This window comes from Haemorhous mexicanus, chromosome 5 (genome assembly GCF_027477595.1).
Source record: "Haemorhous mexicanus isolate bHaeMex1 chromosome 5, bHaeMex1.pri, whole genome shotgun sequence".
Classification (NCBI taxonomy): domain Eukaryota; kingdom Metazoa; phylum Chordata; class Aves; order Passeriformes; family Fringillidae; genus Haemorhous; species Haemorhous mexicanus.
Genome location: NC_082345.1, coordinates 53577375 through 53595283, shown reverse-complemented (window position 1 = coordinate 53595283; position 17909 = coordinate 53577375). Strand labels below are relative to the sequence as shown.

Here is a 17909-nt window from a genome sequence, read left to right as displayed (position 1 = left end):
ATCAGCTGTGTATCTTCTCTGTTTTCTTGTTCTCAGCTGGCCTAAATGGCCAGGGGATGTGAAGCAAAAGTCTGGTGAGTATCCATGAAATAATCTCCTTCAGAACCCAATTTAAAATGGGAATTTCTTTGTCTGTTTGTTTTTGTTTAAATACATTTGCAATGGCTGGAAAGCTAGAATACCCAAAAGAGTGCCTATCACAGGAGTAATTAACTATAAAAGGTGATTAATAATTTCCTCCTCCTTTTTCTCCATCTGTGGAAGAAATAAGGAAAAGAAAGAGTTGTGCTTTCCAGGACCAAACAGAAATTCCCATTGCCAGGGTGGTAAACCAGGCTCACAATTTGAGCCTGGATGTAACGCTTATTGGCTTGGGAATTGGACCTTTTAAGAAAAAAAGGAAAAGTGGTTTTGGGTCTTCTCTGACTGGGAAGGTAACTCAACACCAGGTATCTGCCCTCCTAAAAGCAGTTAAGTCTAAATTCCTTCTACCCAGCAGAGGTACACCATCTACCTGGGCAAAATTGCATGTGTGCAGAGATATCTAAATTGCCTCTGGCTGAATTAATTCTGTGAGTGGAAGCACAGCTTAACCAGATAATTAGCTCTTCTCAAAACTGGCCAAGAAGCAAAGTTAAATTACTTAAGATAATTGTAACAGTATTAGAGCTGGCTGGCTGGTACCAAAAGTATTTCTGGCACAACATCGTGCCAGGAAAACCACACTTGTATGGCCTTTTCTTTTTTTGTGTTGGTACCTATTCCAGTTTTGATGCTACAGCACCAGCTCTTCTCCCTACTCTTCTCTCCTATATATATACACAAATATTTCATAATTCCTGCCCTGCTTAAACTGCAGACAGCTTTCTGCTAGATATGATATCACTCTCTACTGCCTTTAATGCTGGAGAATCAGAAATAAGCCCTCTATTTTTCATGCTTCAGATATTAACATTTAATTTTGTACTAGAAAATCTTGATCTCTGTTCCTGTGAATTTAAAGCTTCAGGACAAGATCTCTAGAGGCTTTTAAAACTGTGTGATACCAGAGAGAGGAGTACTATGAGCCCTGCCTGGTTTTCCAGGCTATGAATGAAATCTGTATTTTTTCGATTTAAAAAAGACAGATTGCACTATGTGCCCAGCAGGAAGGGCTCCATCCCAGAGCATGCTGGATGACACATTTACAGATGTAATTGACAATGTCCATCCCCATGCTTCTTCCACACTTGTCTGTAACTCTCCAACATGAGGTGAAAGTTGATATCAGAAATCATTAGATATCAGAAACTGGCAAAGCTGGACTTTTCCTAAGATCTCTTCCTTTGCTTCCAACTCATGGCTCATAAAAGATGCCAGGGGTTTTTTGTTTGGTTTGGTTTTGTGGGGGTTTTTTGAGTTCTATGCGTACTCTGAATGAAGAAATTATTAGATTTTGGAAGGGGATTTTCCCCTGTAATAAGAATCAGAACTAAATTCTCACAACAGGCTCACAGTACTGGATGTTTTTCGGAAAAAAGCAAGAACAAAACCTGCCCCTGTGCAGAAGAGAATCTGCAGTGTGACATGCTGTCACTCAAAACCCCTAAAGACTATGTGCTACCTAAAAAATACTATCTGCAGCAGGTTCTTATTTTCCTTAAAATTTACTTATGAACTTTGATTTCATAAGACATGCTGCAGTGTTTGCTTTAAGTCACTGTTTAACTGTATAATAGATCCTTTTAAATGCATTTAAATTTTTTTGCTGGACTACTTATTGAATAAGAATACATGTATGATTAGTTAATTACAGATGTGAATAACTATATTTTAAAGTATTTTTCCGAGTTCATACATGAAGATTTTAACCAGAGCTTTAATGAAAAGTTGTTTCCAAACCAGCTCCTGTCAGTGGGCACGTGACTGTAAAATAAAACAGTGTACAGTTTCAACAGTGACATCTGTCTTAGATGTTACTGAGTGCCCAATAAAATCAAGCCAGATAACAGTTCAGCTATTTGAATAAGCAGTGGATGAAAACACACAGTTCAAGAAAACACTTTCAAAGCAAAGTGGTAGAGATTTTTGGCGAAGTTTGTCTTTTCTGTTCTCTGAGATTATTATTCAGCCCACACAACCAGCAGAGAAAGTTGGGAAACAGAGAGCAGCTTAGTGTAACATCCCAACATGTGCAAGACATTTTGCTCATCATGCTCTAGAGGAAAAATTCAAGACAAACAGGGAGCCAGCTATGGGTGGTCTTAAGAACTTGAAAAGGAATGTGTTAAGGTAGCACAGCTCTGGAAAACATATCTATAAGGGTTAATATACACACACCTGTACTACAGGTCCAGCATGTGCATGTCATAGTCACATTCAACCATGTATGCTGGAGAGGACTAAGTACAGCATGTTGTAAACACAAAAGCTTTCTTCTCATTTCAGTTGGCCAGCACACCAACTTGGATGTCAATCTGTATTTTTTCTCAGGCAATTTGCAAAAGAAGACACTACAGATATTTTCAGCCAAGCAGCATACTAGCAAAACTTTGCCATTATTTCACCAGTTCTTGCAGACATTAAGTAGCCCAAGGAATGAAATGTTCTTTGCCATTACAACAGCAATGAATAAAAAGGAAAGGACTGTTTCTATAGACGTAACACAATGCAACCCACATGTCAGCTGTGCTTATTTCCATTTAAGCTGTAATTATTTATGTCACATTGCAGATTAGATCTGAATCTGGGTACCTAGTGTACTAAAAGGTCATTAAAATATAAAATTATGACAAATGCAGAATGTGCTGTAAGGAAAACAACTAGTATTTTAAGAGTTAAGGTTAAAGAGCTCATGCCACAGTTATTCCCCATATCTGTTTTTGATTGTTGCAGAAGATGCACTTTACAGCTGCTCTCCTAAAATCAATATTGCTGACCTTTTAGACTATGAACTCTGTCTAATCAAAGAAGCAGCCTGGTACTTTTATCTTTAATTTTTTTTAATATATTTGAACTGTTTTATGTAGTTGCTGTCCATAATTTGTGAGATCACAAATGTTTTACAATTCTGCTAAAGTTGTATAGAAAATGTTAGCATAATGGTAATTTCACAGTGTGCTATCTGCCGCACCATTAGCAGCTCCTCTATAGGACTGAGGGAAACCTGAAACATTTGTGCTAGCACTGATCACAGATTCCAGAGTAAAAATAACTACCTCAGTCTGGAGACCATTTAACAAACTACATTTTCCAACAAAAATAACAGCGTCTCCATTTGTTAGGTTTTAACACCCATCCTAGGAACTCTATACAAAATAAACATAGAGTCAGGTGACCTGTGGACAAAGTAAAATTTGTGAGACAGAGATTCCAAAGTGATTTGAAAATATTCTTTTATTTCTCAAATGCAGTTCTGCATTTAAGATGCTGAATTTAACTTTTATTTCTCAAATCCAGTTAAACTCAGCTTCTCAGCAGAATCCCAGTAAAGTAGAGAGCTGACGAGCACATAACTTTAATACAAGGCAGCTGCAGTCCCTGTGCCAATTAACAGCCTCAGTTACTTCCATGAAACCCCACTGGCTCCTGATTTACGTGCCTGTACTGTAAAGCCTCTAAACCAATTCCCAAAGCCAAAATAAAGCATGGACTATGCAGCAAACTGAAATCTTCCTGGAGTCACAGAGCAATGCCATATTTCAGTTGAAGATTTCAGGATTCCTGTGATAATAACAGCACACGGAGGAGCTGGCAATGGGATGTGCCTGTGCATATGCTGCTGTCATTAGATCACCCATTTGTTTGTATACAGATCCCAGACTTCCAAGCTTGGCTAATTTTAGCTGGACTCAGATGATCCTGCCAGACTTGCTATCCCTCGCTTTGCTAATTATTGCTCAGCACTCTGCTCCAGCTGACTTACCTTTTTCACTGTCTCTAAATTGCTGCCAGGGAGGAAGCAGTGAATGGTGCTTGGGGAGACCTCCTTGTATCTTCCTTGCTGTGTTTTAGTCAGTTTGTTGGGTGCAATCCCATTAACAACTGCTGAAAGGATGCTGCTGGTCATGAGAGGAGTCAGGGTCTGGCAGAACAGACAGAGGGCCACCACTAAGGCCAGAAGGAAGGGACGAGGGCGACAAAGCCTGCGGCATCTGGGGACTTGCCCACACACCATGGCCTCTTTGCCGACCTCACTTTGCCCTTTGCCACATTGCAGATGCAATCCGAGTAGCCACCTCTTGCCAGGGTAAAAAACGTCAGAGGCACACTTTACCCAAAACTGGCATGAATTTTCTCATTTCTGCTGCTGAGTGTTTTCCTGGTGCCAGTCAAGAAGTCACAAGTTCCAGAGGAGTAGAGGTTTGGGAAACACCTTCCCATGGAGTCACTGGAACAACCTGTGAAAAAACAACAAGTGAGCAGCAGCAAATAGCAGCACAACATGGGGCATCCTGCAAGGAGCTGTGGAGAGCTCTTCCATTCCATGCTCTCAGGAAAACAAACCTGCCAGCAGACAGGTGAGGAGCAGAAATCTTCACCCCCTTTGCAAAAGGAACTACTTACTCAGTCAGACAATAGTATTCAAGAAAGCAAGAGGTTAAAGCTTAACATGTCCTGTCCACAGCTGAAAAAAGTAAGAGAGTGTACCAACTTTGTGAACAATCGTTTGCTGTTTTGTCTCTCTTGCATTCTCAATTCCCACTTTGTTTTTACAGTTTCCTTCATTCCAGTTCTTTTAAATTTCCTTCTTCCTGTTAGAAGGCACAGCTTTCTCTCTAAAAGTGATAATTTATCTGAAAACTGACAGACTGTGAAGATTTTAATTTGCATTTGTTTTGTCCAGATTGCAAGTTCAAAGTTAGGTTTACTTACTTGGTTCTTACCCTGTTTGAAGTTTTCCGTTCTCCTCTAATGGGCTGCTGATTAAAACCACTTGGAACAACCCTGGCTCATGATCCCAGCTCGTCTCACACACTCAGGAGGCAGGCACACGCACATAACACACACCATCTGAAGCCAGTTGGACCACAGACTTCATATAAATAAGGGCTGGACTGCTCAGTGGGTGGAGCTAAACTGGCTCTGCTCGGAGCAGGCACAGGATTTGGAGACACAGCCTGAAGTCTGGAGATGTCTTTGCTCACTCTGCATGCCTCAAAGCCACCTTCACTGCAATTTTTAGAAAACTGATGTTACAGCGATTCGCCTAATTGAAACAGTATTCATACCTTTCATAGAGAAGAACTTGCAGTATTTTAATCCAGATTAACAAAAAGTGTTGTAAACTAAGCAGATTTACTTGGACATAAGCATCACTGACAAAGCAGTTGTCAGTAATTTTCCGTAGTAGATATAATATCTCATAGCAGAATATAAATAAAACTTCTTGCTGATGTAAAAGAGGGAGAGAAAGGAGGGTGGACAAAAATACTCTGATGAAAGCACTTGGTATCTAAACCAGAGGTCTTAGTTACTACTTCCCCCTACTGACACAGGACAGGGATGAGACAGATGGGAACAGTTCACAAACTCTATTATATTTATAGACCAGAACTTCTAATATAATCAAGTTCTTTTAGCTAAAAATACCTGTTTATAAGTAATCCATTTTATCTTCCGTGCTTAGTTAATGATTTTTGAAAAGACAGTTCTTCCTACACTGCCTCATATGTAATAAATGAATGTTACAATAACTTTGAGCCAATCTACACAGTTTGGCAGCTGCAGCAGCACTACCACATTAGAGACCTATAAACAGCAAGGAAGGGTAGACACTATTTTTTGAAGTGCTGATTTTTATTCAGCTTTAAAATTCCTTGTTTCCCCCCAAATAAAACCTATCAGTTTGCAGACAAAGAAAAATGCCATCAAAGTGATTGAATACCTCATGCAGGACCTCAGTGGTCACACACACTGCATTTTAGTTTTATGTCTGGGATTTTAGTTGCCTAAATTAGACTCCTGGGTTATCCTGAGCAAGAAGAGACTACTCCAATTGCATGTACTTTGCTGTGATAGATGCTTATAAGCCACAGAAGAGCTCCCATCTTTGCAGGAGACATGCTGCTTGTGCTCCCTCCTTCCCAGCATACCAGTTCACATCCTCAGGCCCTGCTCCAGACAGCCTGTGCTGCAAAACCTCTAGCAAGCCAACAAATCTGGCTAGAGGACATCAGAAAACCATGTTATTCCGTGCAGCTGTCTGTGGGTAGATCTCTTCCATCCAATGGAGAGGAATACTCAGGGAGCTGGTACACTCAAAGGAGGATTGCAGAGACACTACTGCCAGCCGACCTGGGAGCCACAGTGACACCATCAACAGAAGAGGAGACTTGCTTTATTGTTATAAGGTATTGTCCTGCAGATTTTGGCATGCCCTGATTTCTGGGCCCACAACCACCAGCTGTGTGGGTGGCATTTGCATGGTTGTCAGCTTCTCTCAGATTCCCAATGAGGGTATGTTAGTCTGAGCTTTATGGGCTATCCCTAGAAGACTTGATTAAAACCATTTTATAAAGATTTGGCTTAATGGTTTCTTCATAATGTGGAGCTCATACCTCCTTGGAGAATCCCACACTAGAATAAAGTAATCTTCTCTGTCCCCACCCCCTCCTCCTGCAGTTACCTGCAGCACAGCAAGTAATTGTGCTCTCCCTCCAGCCCAGCATCAAGTTCCTCTTTGAGGCATTTAAGTGGAGTCTTTATCCTCGTATTTTGCCCAATGTCTCAGAGTCAATTCACCCTTCCTGCAACCCCAAAACCATTCATGGGTCCCAAGACTTCAGGACAAGCAGGCAACAGATGAAGGAGATAAAAGCAGAGAGCAGGTGGATCACTCTGCCTCCTATACATTCCTGGGAATCAGCCTTTTATCCGTCTGCTTTCCCCAGATGTTCTGAGGAGTGAGCTGGATTTTTCTCTATAATTTGTGCTTTCTTTTCATGACAATAGCATGTAATGCCCATTTCTTAGGATGTAAATACTTTCCTCAGTCACAGTTTGGGTGCAATGAACACAATTCCTGTTATCTTTTGAATCAGGATCGCACTACATTTCTGGGCTTACATGTCTACTGACTTACCTGGCCCCATTCTGACACTTCAGAAATTAAGTCAGGAGTATTGCATATGGGGACTCATCCCCCTGGCATTAACTAGTCATTTAGGAAAAGGATATAAGTGGATAAAGTGTCTGGCCTCCTGGGTCTCAAATTCACAAAAAAGATTCTTGAGTATATAATATTCAAATAACTGTTGGTGAGATCAGAACTGTCCAGCTAAGTACTTATATTCAAAGGTATATGTGTGTATTTCAGAATTTCTAGCAGAAAGGTATAAATCTCTTTCTGAAATACAAAACAAACTTAGTATTGACTTCCTGTATGAGATTCCCTGACCTGTTCCTTCCAGTGGCTGCTCCCATTGCATGGATTAAGGGCTCTCTAGTGTGTTTACCTCTTCCCATTTCTGCCTCACTCAGGACTTCTTGCCTGGCTGTTCCCTACAGCAGCCAACTACTGTCCTGCTCAGCATGAGGCAAGGTTGTGCCAAAAAGCACCAAGCCATGACTGTCAAAAGTGATCTCCAGTGCTTGCAGAATTCCAGTTCCATCTGCATCATCTGGAATAGTCTAAAAGTATTTTAAAGTGACTCTGGCACAGAAAAGGTGAGAGGAAAGTCTCAAGACTTGCTAAAAAATCCCAGAGACTGGGATTTGAGAGGACTTAGCCAAGGTGCCATGCAGGCATGTAATGTTCACTGTTCATCATCTCACTGGGGTTTTAAGCAACTCAGCTCATACACACACAGCTTCCATTTTACATGAGTCTCCATGTTTGTTCAGTGGTGAAAGCTAGTGACCACTGAAAAATTATTTCCATGATCTAAACAGTAACCTGGAAACATAATTGCCAGGAGCAAGGAGAAAATATTCAGCACAGAAAGTTGACAGGAGTTTAAGGTCAGCTGAATACATATGTCTTATGCATGCTTAACTTCACTCAGAGATCTAACATAAACCATAAATTAAGTCTAGGTATAAGTGCTTGTAAGATGAAGTCCTGATTTAAGAAAACCATTTAGCATCAATAATTTCACCATAGAGAGGCTGCCAAAAAGAAAATATGTTTAAAAAACCTTTTCACAATTGCTCTTTTTCTGGAGGAAGTTTCAAGTTTCAAAGCATAACATCCTAGCAACCATTTCTGTGATAAATGAGATCACATGAAAAATAAGTGCAAACTGATAATTTCTAAATTAACTGATACTCAAGTGCTTGTAATCATCTGTCATCTTCACAGAGCAAACCTACATGCAATTTTCATTTATGCTCAACTCTTTAATGTCTTTCTTATTTTCTAGTACGCTAAAAATTGTGCCAAGGGCTATAAATTCTCACTAACTTCAAAAATCAGTTAAAAGCTTCAGGAAGAATAGGCCTCCATAGCTATGTAAATATTCAAGCAAAGCATCTTTTAAGCTTTGTTGGAGAAAACCAGCTTAGCTCCACCCTCCCTGATTTTTTACTTCTCCTTAAATTCATTCCAGACTGCAATTAGATTTGTAGTGTCTTTAATCCTGTGTGTGGTCCCATTATAAGCAGTGAACGGGGAAGAACAGAACAAAATGAAGTAAACAGTAAAAATACATTACTGTTCTGCACATTAGAAGATTTTACACCACTGAAGTTAAAATCAATCCCAGCACAGTAAAAGCCCAGATTCTCTCTCCTTGTCCCATTTAACCCTGTAAGTGTTAGTGATAGTGTGATTTTACTCCACTCCAGAGAACGAAGATTCATGTCTTAATCCCACTTAAACTCACCTCTCTGGTTTTGGTTCACAGTGGAAGCAGGCAAGCAGAGAATCACAGAATCACAGAATATGCTGTGTTGGAAGGGACCCATAAGGATCATTGAATCCAACTCCTGGCCCTGCACAGAACCATCCCCGAGGGTCACACCATGTGCCCAAGAACATTATCCAAGTGCTTCTCAAATTCTGTCTGGCTGGTGCTGTGACCACTTCCCTGGGGAGCCTGTTCCAGAGCCCAAACATCCCCTGGGTGAAGAAGATTTGTCTAATATCCAACCTAAACCTCCCTGACACAACTTGAGGCCACTCCTTCAAGTCTCTCACTGATCACCACAGAGAAGAGATCAGTGTCTGCCCTTCCTCTTCCCTCACGAGGAATTTGTTGACTGTGATGAGATGTCACCTCCATCTCCTCCAGGCTGAACAGACCAAATTCCCTCAGCTGCTCCTCATATGGCTTTTCCTCAAGGCCTTCACCTTCCTTGTGGTCCTCCTTTGGGCACTCTCCCATAGCTTTGTATCTTTCTAATATTTTGGCACCCAAAACTGCCCCCAGCACTCAAGGTGAGGCTGTCCCAGCTCAGAGCAAAGCAGGATAATCCCCTCCCTTGCCCAGCTGGTGATGCTGTGCCTGATGCACCCCAAGACAGGGTGGGCCCTCCTGGCTGCCAGGGCACTGCTGACTAAAATCCAACTTGACAGCAACCAGGACCCCCAGGTCCCTTTCTGTGGTGTTGCTTTCCAGTGTCTCATTCCCCAGTCTGTCCATACATCCAGGGTTGCCCCATCCCAAGTGCAGAATGTGTCACTTTCCTTACCTCTGCTCCTGCTCTTTCCCTTCCTCTCTTCCTACCTGGTGGTGCTGCTTATTAGATCTTTCAGGAGAAAGTACACAGCTGGGATGTTTTCTGCCATGTGATGGAATTGAATTAACAGCTGGGGAGTTCCAGTGGGCCCTCATGCTGGTACAGGTTAAGCAGCAGGAGAATGTTATTGAAAGACAATGCAAAAAGAGGAAAGGAACAGGATCTTTTAGGCAGTGGCAAAGCTCAATACTCAGCTCGTCAGATTATCAAACCTACCAGCTTCCCTAAAATTTAGGTAGAATCTGGGCCAATCAAGTTATTTGTTCAGAGGAATCTCTGTATCTCAGGCATAGTCTTCACTGCTGTGTTTTGGCAGAAGGGTTACAGTGAAACAGAGGTATCTTTATTTATATATGTTAATTATACAGCAAGTTGCTTGACATGTGGATACAGGAAAGCATTTGAAGACCAAAGTCTTATTAATATACTGGTTCCTGCTTAAATGGCAAATTTGAATGTCATGAGGAAGAAATCAATCAGCAAATTCTCTGCTTCTCCCTGTCTACAGTTATTTGCTGACATAATCCCCTTGAAGCAGTTATTCAGAGATAAGAGATTTATGGATTTTGTAGCCAGTTTGATTGCTCAGACTCACTGGTTACTGCTGAGAAATGGATAACAATCAGTGGTAATCAAAAAGTGCCCAGATTGGCTGCAAGAACCAGGAACAAAGTGAAATGTCTTATGACCTCTGACAGCATCTGTGTTCCTTTTTACTTTAAGTAATTATTTTATTTTGTGATGCTCCACATAATTTCTCTGGCATCTTGTTGGTCCCCCTCTTCTTCACACTTCAGGTTAAAGTATTTGAACTTCCATTCTCAGGTCTTCCTACAAACCATTCCTAATCTCTGTATCTCTGTTGTCTCTCAAGATCATTCTCTTATTTTAACACAGTGAATAATCTCTTTGCGTAGGTGATCTCAGTCCTTCTTATTGTCTTTCAGTTACATTTTCTCAGTTTATCATATGAAAGGCTTTTGCACAAATACTCTTCTACTTTCTCATGCACTCCTGTTGCAAGCAGAGCTCTTCACTGCTTTGTACCTGCAGAAAGGCTCTGTAGTGCAAAGTAGAGCTTGAAGTGCTTTAAGTGCACAGTAGTACTTTCCTTGCAGTCTTTCCTAGCTGCATATATTCAGATGAAAATATTAGCAAAATGACCAGTGGGAGTGGAAAGAACACGAGACTACCAGCGTCATTGACTCTGCCCTAGCCACCCCCTGCTGGCTCAAATGATGTCTGCAGTGAGGTATCCCAGTTCCTCACCAGCTGCTGCAGGTTGGGGAACACCTGCCCCACACCAGGCCTGTGTCCTCCTCCCTTAGCACCAGGTCAGAAAAGTTCCCATAAGAAGGAGGTGGGGAGAGGGAGAGCAAGAGTAAGTGTACCAGTTTGGAGGCTACTGCCAAGGGGAAAGATCAGTTCCTCAGCCAGACCTCCAGAGTAAGAGCAGGATGTATCCTAAATAGTGGCCTATGCAGTGGGACTGTATGATGCTTGCAAGCCAGCCATGGAGTTGTTTGACAAGAGCAACAGATGTGAAGGAAAGAATCATTCGGTAAGGGCATTTTGCATAGGGAAGAGAAGCATTTACAAATGTTTTTAATTGTAATGTTTAACATTCTGCATCTTGTTTGTTTTTAAAGTTACTTGTTCTTGTTTCTGTTTCAATAAACCCCAAATGTAGAATTGAAATGTCATAGTTCTCCAGGTCCTGTCACAAGATCTTTCCTCTTCTTCTGTGTAAACTAAGTAATTTCATTGCCAGGTTCCCTTTTCACTTTAGCCTGGACTTATTATGTAAGTATCTTATTATGTAAGATTAGTGGTCTGCTTATTTTTTTCTCCTGTTTTACACCATAAGTGGACTCAATTCAGTCCAAATGTGAAAAAAGCCAAGGTCACCCAAGAATTCATGACACCCACCCTGAATCACTGTTTTTTATACAATTGTCTCTCAGAAGAGGTGTTGGTTTCAAATAAATTCACTTTAGGAAGATGCAATACAAAATGCAATTTGACTTCTCATTCCATAAACACTCATCTTACAATTCACCCCCCTAAACTATGTTTGATTCTGTCTCCTTCTCTTTGGCTGCCTTTCTTCCTTTTCACTGCACATATGATAAGGAACGTCCTCTCTTGCTTTGGCAAAGTGGTTGCTTTGCAGAGACCACTTAGATTTTGCATGACTGTCTCAGTATCTGCTAGGTTCAGAGGTCCTCTGATGCTCCTTTGCAGCAAGGAAACAAATGAAAGTCTCCTACAAACAAATTTTGTCACTTCTGTTGTGTCCATTACACAAGGGTGTAATGCTCTCAGGGACCTACAGCTGTTTGTGCTGTCCTGTAGATGATTTAGTCTGTGCTGGTGCAGATGGGGTGTCTGCCACCAGCAGGCTTGACAAACAAGCTCTGGAGTTTTGGACCAATTTTTCCAGGTGCTAATCATTTCAGACATTCTGGTCCTTACATTTTGGCTCATCCCAGTACAGTAAACATCCATGCAAACATAAAAGTTAAACCACATCATGGCCTCCACTGAGTTCAGAGGATATGTGGATGTTTTAGGCACAAAGGAACAAGAATTTGATTTTTTCCTTTTGAAAGATGGATATTTGTTTACCAGAGCTCTTCTGTTAGCAAGGAGAGTTTTAAGACAACCACATTTCACAGAAATTATGACTAAATGCTCAACTGTGCCTCTCAAGCCACCCATAGGTTTAACTAACCCCATCAAGGCCAGACATGATTATATATGCCAGAGTGTGTAACAGTTCATAACAGTTTGTTGCATTCTTTCGGGGCTGACAGAATATACAATGAACCAGCTCAGAAATGTGTCACCCGGGGCACTCCACATCTTGTGAACGTATTTGAGAAAGCAGAGCACAAGTGAAGATGCAAGACATGCTGTTTTGTTGTTCTTATGGATAGGCAGGAAAAGATAACAGTATATGCCTTAACTCCTCGATCTGATTATAACAGTACAGCTTCTCTCAAGTCCAGCTGCCTCAGCATGATTGCTGCAGAGCAAGATAACAGCAACCACTGTGGCACAGAAGTTACTTTAGAAATACCTTTAAGTGCAATACATTTTTTAAGCACTGACTTTTGACAACCTACTCAACATGGTATTTCTGAAAGCAAAGCTGGAAATTAGATTTAACCATTTTTACATCCTAAAAAGCCAGGTGGCCTGAATAAATGGAGTGAAGGAGGCCACACAGAACATCTGCATTGCAGCTGGCATGAGGTCTGATGAGTTCTTTGTGTCCTGCCCCATGCAGAGTCACTACACTGCCTCTCAGTTCTGGCCTCATGGGCTGCACAGCTTGCTCAAAACATGCCTGATGGGCTTGAAAGCTGAAAGTGGGGAGGGATGTCATGTGGAACTGCTGTGGTACAGCTGGGAGAAGGCTGAACATCACACTGCCAGTGGGTGATGTTGACCACTTTGATTAAACAGGTCATGTATAAAACTAGCATTCCGGGCAAAGGTCTGTTGAAAAACCAAAGTTTAAGGAAGATATTTCTCAGATCTGAGAGATCTAAAATGTTTTGCTGTTATTTTTCAATATTTCACACATAATCTGAATTGTCTAGAGGGGCTGAAAAGTGAAAGCATTTTTGTTCTTTGTCTCATTACTGGTTTGTTGGAGCCTGTTTCTTTTGTGGGTTGTTTTGTTATATTTTTTAATTATGGAATTATGTTCTAGAACTAGAAGTAGACGTAGATGTACTTAGGATTTGATTTTGAAAAAAAAGTTACAACATAAGCAAAATATAAACAAATCTGAATTGCTCTGAAATACAGTATGAAGTACCTGAATAGCCTCCTAATACACTATTTAACTTAATCACTATTTCTGTATAATTATGTTTTGATGAAATTTTAAAACTAAAGCATATAAAGAGACTCTTTGATTTGGAAAATAATGTACAACCAGGTAGTGCCAACACCGAAAATTTATAAAATGTAAATAAGGCTGATAATAAATTCACTTTAAAAGAGTCTTTGGAGAGAGAATTACAGACAATTTTTGGGATTGATTTAAAATCACACTGTCATTAAATAAATAGGAAAATCAGGTTACAGTTTTATGATATGATGGTGTAATTAGGAACACTATGTTTTGATGTCTCTTTCCTTTGTGAGTTTAAATATGACTGCTTAAGATTCAAACAATAGGGAAGAGGAAAACTTAGAATCTTTTGTATTATAAGGCTTGTCAGCCTCCAGAGAGAGACATTTTCAGTACATTCCTTTCACCCTCTTAACAGAAGTCTTTAAGTAAACAGCTGTGGGTGAGTGTTTGGAAATCACTTTGAAAGTGAAAAGTACTTCAGCACTGGAAAATCTTGAACAGTAATGCAGATAATAAAAACACCTTAAAGTTGGATCTTCATCTCTTTTCTCTTTTTGAGAATCATCTTTCATTTTCCTGTTCTGGGCTAAAACTTCACTGAGATGTTTTCCCAGTGTGTATTTTAGATTGTATTTATGTCTTATAAGGGCAACCAACAATGTGATAGAAGAGATGGGCAGAACTGCTCTGATGTGACACTCAAAGGTAATCATTACTTCTGAAATCATCCTGTATGCAAAAGCACATAAACTGTAAGTCTTTGTCTAAGAAAATTTCTGCTCTGGATTAAAATGATTAATACATAATTTAGATTTTTTTAGGGTAATATTAAAGTAACTCCTACCTTAACTTCTGCTTATTCCTCAGTTCCTTAGCCATTCCAATAGTATTAGGCTACCAGCAAGATCCCTGGGATGTATGGGATACCTTCCTAAACTAAAATAAGGGGTTGGTCAATACTATTGAACTGTTTTGTTTTCCAGACCTGACTAAGGAACATGTTTCTATGGCCAGTTCATTCAACTATTGGCTAATCCTTCAATCTACAGAATCTGCTTTATGCCTGAGATTATTCTAGCTATTAAAAATAACAGGACACAGAGATTAAACACACCTTTAAATAATTTAAATCAAGAGCATATCCAACTGAATTCATCACAGTAGAAACATTCTAGCTTGTCATCTTTTCATGCAAGCTACATAACTGAACATTTACTAGAACAATTTTTAAATATGATGATTAAAATAAAAGATAACAGAGCTGTAAACAAAATTTCTTTTATTATCACAGGGAAAACTATTCCTCTGTATCTAACAAATAAGGATTCCCTAATCCCATAGCACTTCCCTGACTGACCCCTTTCCAACACTTAACTACACTCATGCTTGGAAATTTTATCCAAACATTTATCCCACATGTCCCTTTCTGAAAACAAAGCATAAAACTTGATTTGAAATTAAAAGGCTAAATATCTGAAGGTAGAAGAAACATAACATTATCTTCACATTGCTCTCTGTTTCTGTTTCACTAATCCTCATGATTGCAAATACAAATTATTCTTCGAGAAAAAAGGGCTTATACCACCTTAAATAGGAAAACCAAGTTAACTGTCAACTAACTAACTAACTAACTAACTAACTAACTAACTAACTAACTAACTCTCTTCAGCAACAAAGATTCCTCAAAAATTTGATATTTTAAAAGAAAGATATAAAAATTGTAGCTGAACAACTGCATCTAATCCCCTCACTGTTCTCTTTAACTTGAATAAACCTATTTTTAATTGGCAGTAGCCAGTTTCATACATGTGGGCAGACACCTTTGATTCAAAGACTATAACATTGCTAAATAAATATTCAGAAAGGAATAGAGCTGCCACAATAGACAGTAATCTTCACAAAGTAAGGTACAAGGCACAAATAGGCATTAGGTCTTTAAAAATATTAACACAGTTGTGGATCCTAACATTTTTCATCATTTTCTACTGCTTTAGGTAGATTTCTTGTACAGTCATGAGGCAAGTGCTTCTCTATTCTAGCTGTAATACCGTGGGGTTTTTCTTTTCAACACCTTCAGGATATTTTTGAGGACTGAATAAGGGAATTATTCTTATCCCTATAAAAAGAGAACACAGTTAGCATGCAGTTAAAGTAATGTTTATAATCAAGACTTTATAATGAACTAATATAGGAAATTACTGGGGGTTTTAAGACATAAGACCTATGGAAGGACAAGCCTGAAAGTAGTAGTCATGCAACTTATACACAACTTTTGCATGCTCAAATAGCTCTGAAATACAAGATTTATCTAGAGGAAAAAGCTGTTAGTTTTTGTCTTTATTGAATACAATAAGAGTATGAAAGCAAGATACGGATTTGAAAGTGCTAAGAGGAGCATTACTGTAAATTGGCATAAATACTCTGAAGTGGGACATTTTTCTCCTTTTAGTTACATTATTCTCAGAGCATTTAGTCAATTCAGGGAGGAGTAACAAAATTGAAGGGACTATGTTCATATGGTGTGGCCTAACTTTATTCATGTATACCCTGAATAGAGTGTAAAAACTCCAGTCTTATTCCTCTTGCAATTCTGCTTCTTAGAGATTTAAGTCTAAAAAAATGAATGCTCTGCTGTCAAGGTAAAGGCTGTCCCTCTTGAAGAAGAAAAATCTATGGTCCAGACATTTCAGCAGAATGAAGAGGGAGATGAAAAAAACTTGCCAAGAAAAGCCAATTCACAGTAGAACGTACCTCCCTGGTGAGGCAGAACAGAAAAGTGAAACAAACCTCAGAATTTCTGACCTTTACTGTGTGTGAATAACATTTTGCAAAGTTTGGTAAAGAAGAATGCAAATTATCCCTTGCTATTCAGAGAGACAGCCTAGTGGGATTTTCAGATTAGTATCCATTGTATTTTGTAATGTATTTTCTCCCCCTTTTTAATTTCAGATGTAGAATAAACAAGTTACAGCTCCCCAGTGCACACAGACAATACTTTACGAGGAATAGACAGTATTTTGTTCCATTAGGGTTCTCAGTTTGTGGTACTACAAATACCCCTTATACTAAAAGTTCATCCAAGTGCTGGAACACTGACATGAAACTAAAAGAAACTGCACTGCCTAATGCTGAAGGTTGCCTAACATACTGTCTGGTATCAAACAGCTTTCATTGAGTGCCAGAGGATTTTAGAACTGTCAAAGGCAACCTGGAACACTTCCCTCAGTAAACTCTTTTGATTCCTACTGATCAATCTTCAGTGAGTTTCTGATCCAGGGATCTTAGCTATATGTCCCATTTTGTAATGTAAGCATGCCACATGTGAAAAAATGTTGCTCATTTTTTAATTTTGAACTGGCTACCTCCATACCACTACCTCTATCAAAACACACACATTTTCACATCACTTCTTAATTTACAGATCCCTGTTATATTCTCCTGGAGCTGCCTCTTTCCCATCCAGAAGAGTCCCAGACAATTAATCTGTTCCTCAGCTATGTTGCCATGATACAGCTTTGACCCTCCAATCTGAGCCTTTTCCTAGCTTTGCTGTCTTTTTGTAACAGAGCAGACCAGAATTTTACACTACATTGACCTAACTGCACCATCAATTTACACAGTGTAAAACTGTTTTCTGTTTTATTTTTTATCTCCTACTGAGTCATTCTCAGCACTTATGTGACCTGCTGCTGAACAGTGAGCTAAGGTTTCTATAAAATTACCAGGTAACTTCCAAATCACTTTCCTACATAGTAATCCCTACTTCCTACTTCAGAGGACTCAGCTGCAGGTAAAGTGAGATCTAAGTATTATTTTATATATTATTTTATATTTACATTGTTTTAGCAAAATGTTTTAATACGTTTTCCACTTTATCAGAGTCTGTCATGAGATTGGCCTGATGCTTTTAGCACTTTCCATTTTTGGTTTTTTTTTTGAGAAAACAAAATACATGCAAATATTATGTTACCATTTAGGCCTCGTTAACTGACCTCTTATGTAACTCTTGAGCAGCAAAGTCCTGCTCTTCTTTAGCAGTGTGTGTTGGGGATATTGCTGATTTATTCTTTTACTCTTAATTATTCTGTTTTGCAAATAGCAGTGTGGATGTCCCAATCAAGGGATGCCCACTCTTCAACCAGTGCATCACTGATTTTAAAGAAGCTTTAGTGAGAGACTTTGCACCTGTACTTGTCTACCTAGGGAAGTGTCCAGCAACTCTACTGACCGTGAGGCATGAACTCTCTCAGTACACAGCGACCCACACTGCTCAGAGCCTTTACAGTCTGATCACCTCCTGACCTGTAAGCTTCTTTTACACGCTTCCTATTTAGATAACAAGAGTATGTACAGGTTTTATTGTTCTACATCTTTGACT

The 17909-nt window shown here is 39.6% G+C and overlaps 1 protein-coding gene across 5 annotated transcripts in view; it reads right to left on the bottom strand.

Moving 5' to 3' along the window:
* The window catches only part of CPED1 (cadherin like and PC-esterase domain containing 1), a 143276-nt gene extending 138261 nt beyond the window's left edge, over positions 1 to 5015 (bottom strand). For 3 of the 5 annotated variants that reach the window (XR_009486582.1, XM_059847180.1, XM_059847181.1), the window contains exons 1-2: positions 4855 to 5014; positions 3905 to 4379 (exon numbers count right to left, since the gene is read on the bottom strand). Coding sequence is in view for 4 of the 5 variants with exons in the window: in XM_059847180.1 (XP_059703163.1) it covers positions 3905 to 4156 (252 nt within the window). In the remaining variant the exon portion in view is untranslated. Of the gene's footprint in view, positions 1 to 3904; positions 4380 to 4854 lie in introns of all 5 variants that reach the window. The other 2 variants (XM_059847179.1, XM_059847178.1) reach the window with 2 other exon arrangements.
* Positions 5016 to 17909: the final 12894 nt, after the last annotated feature.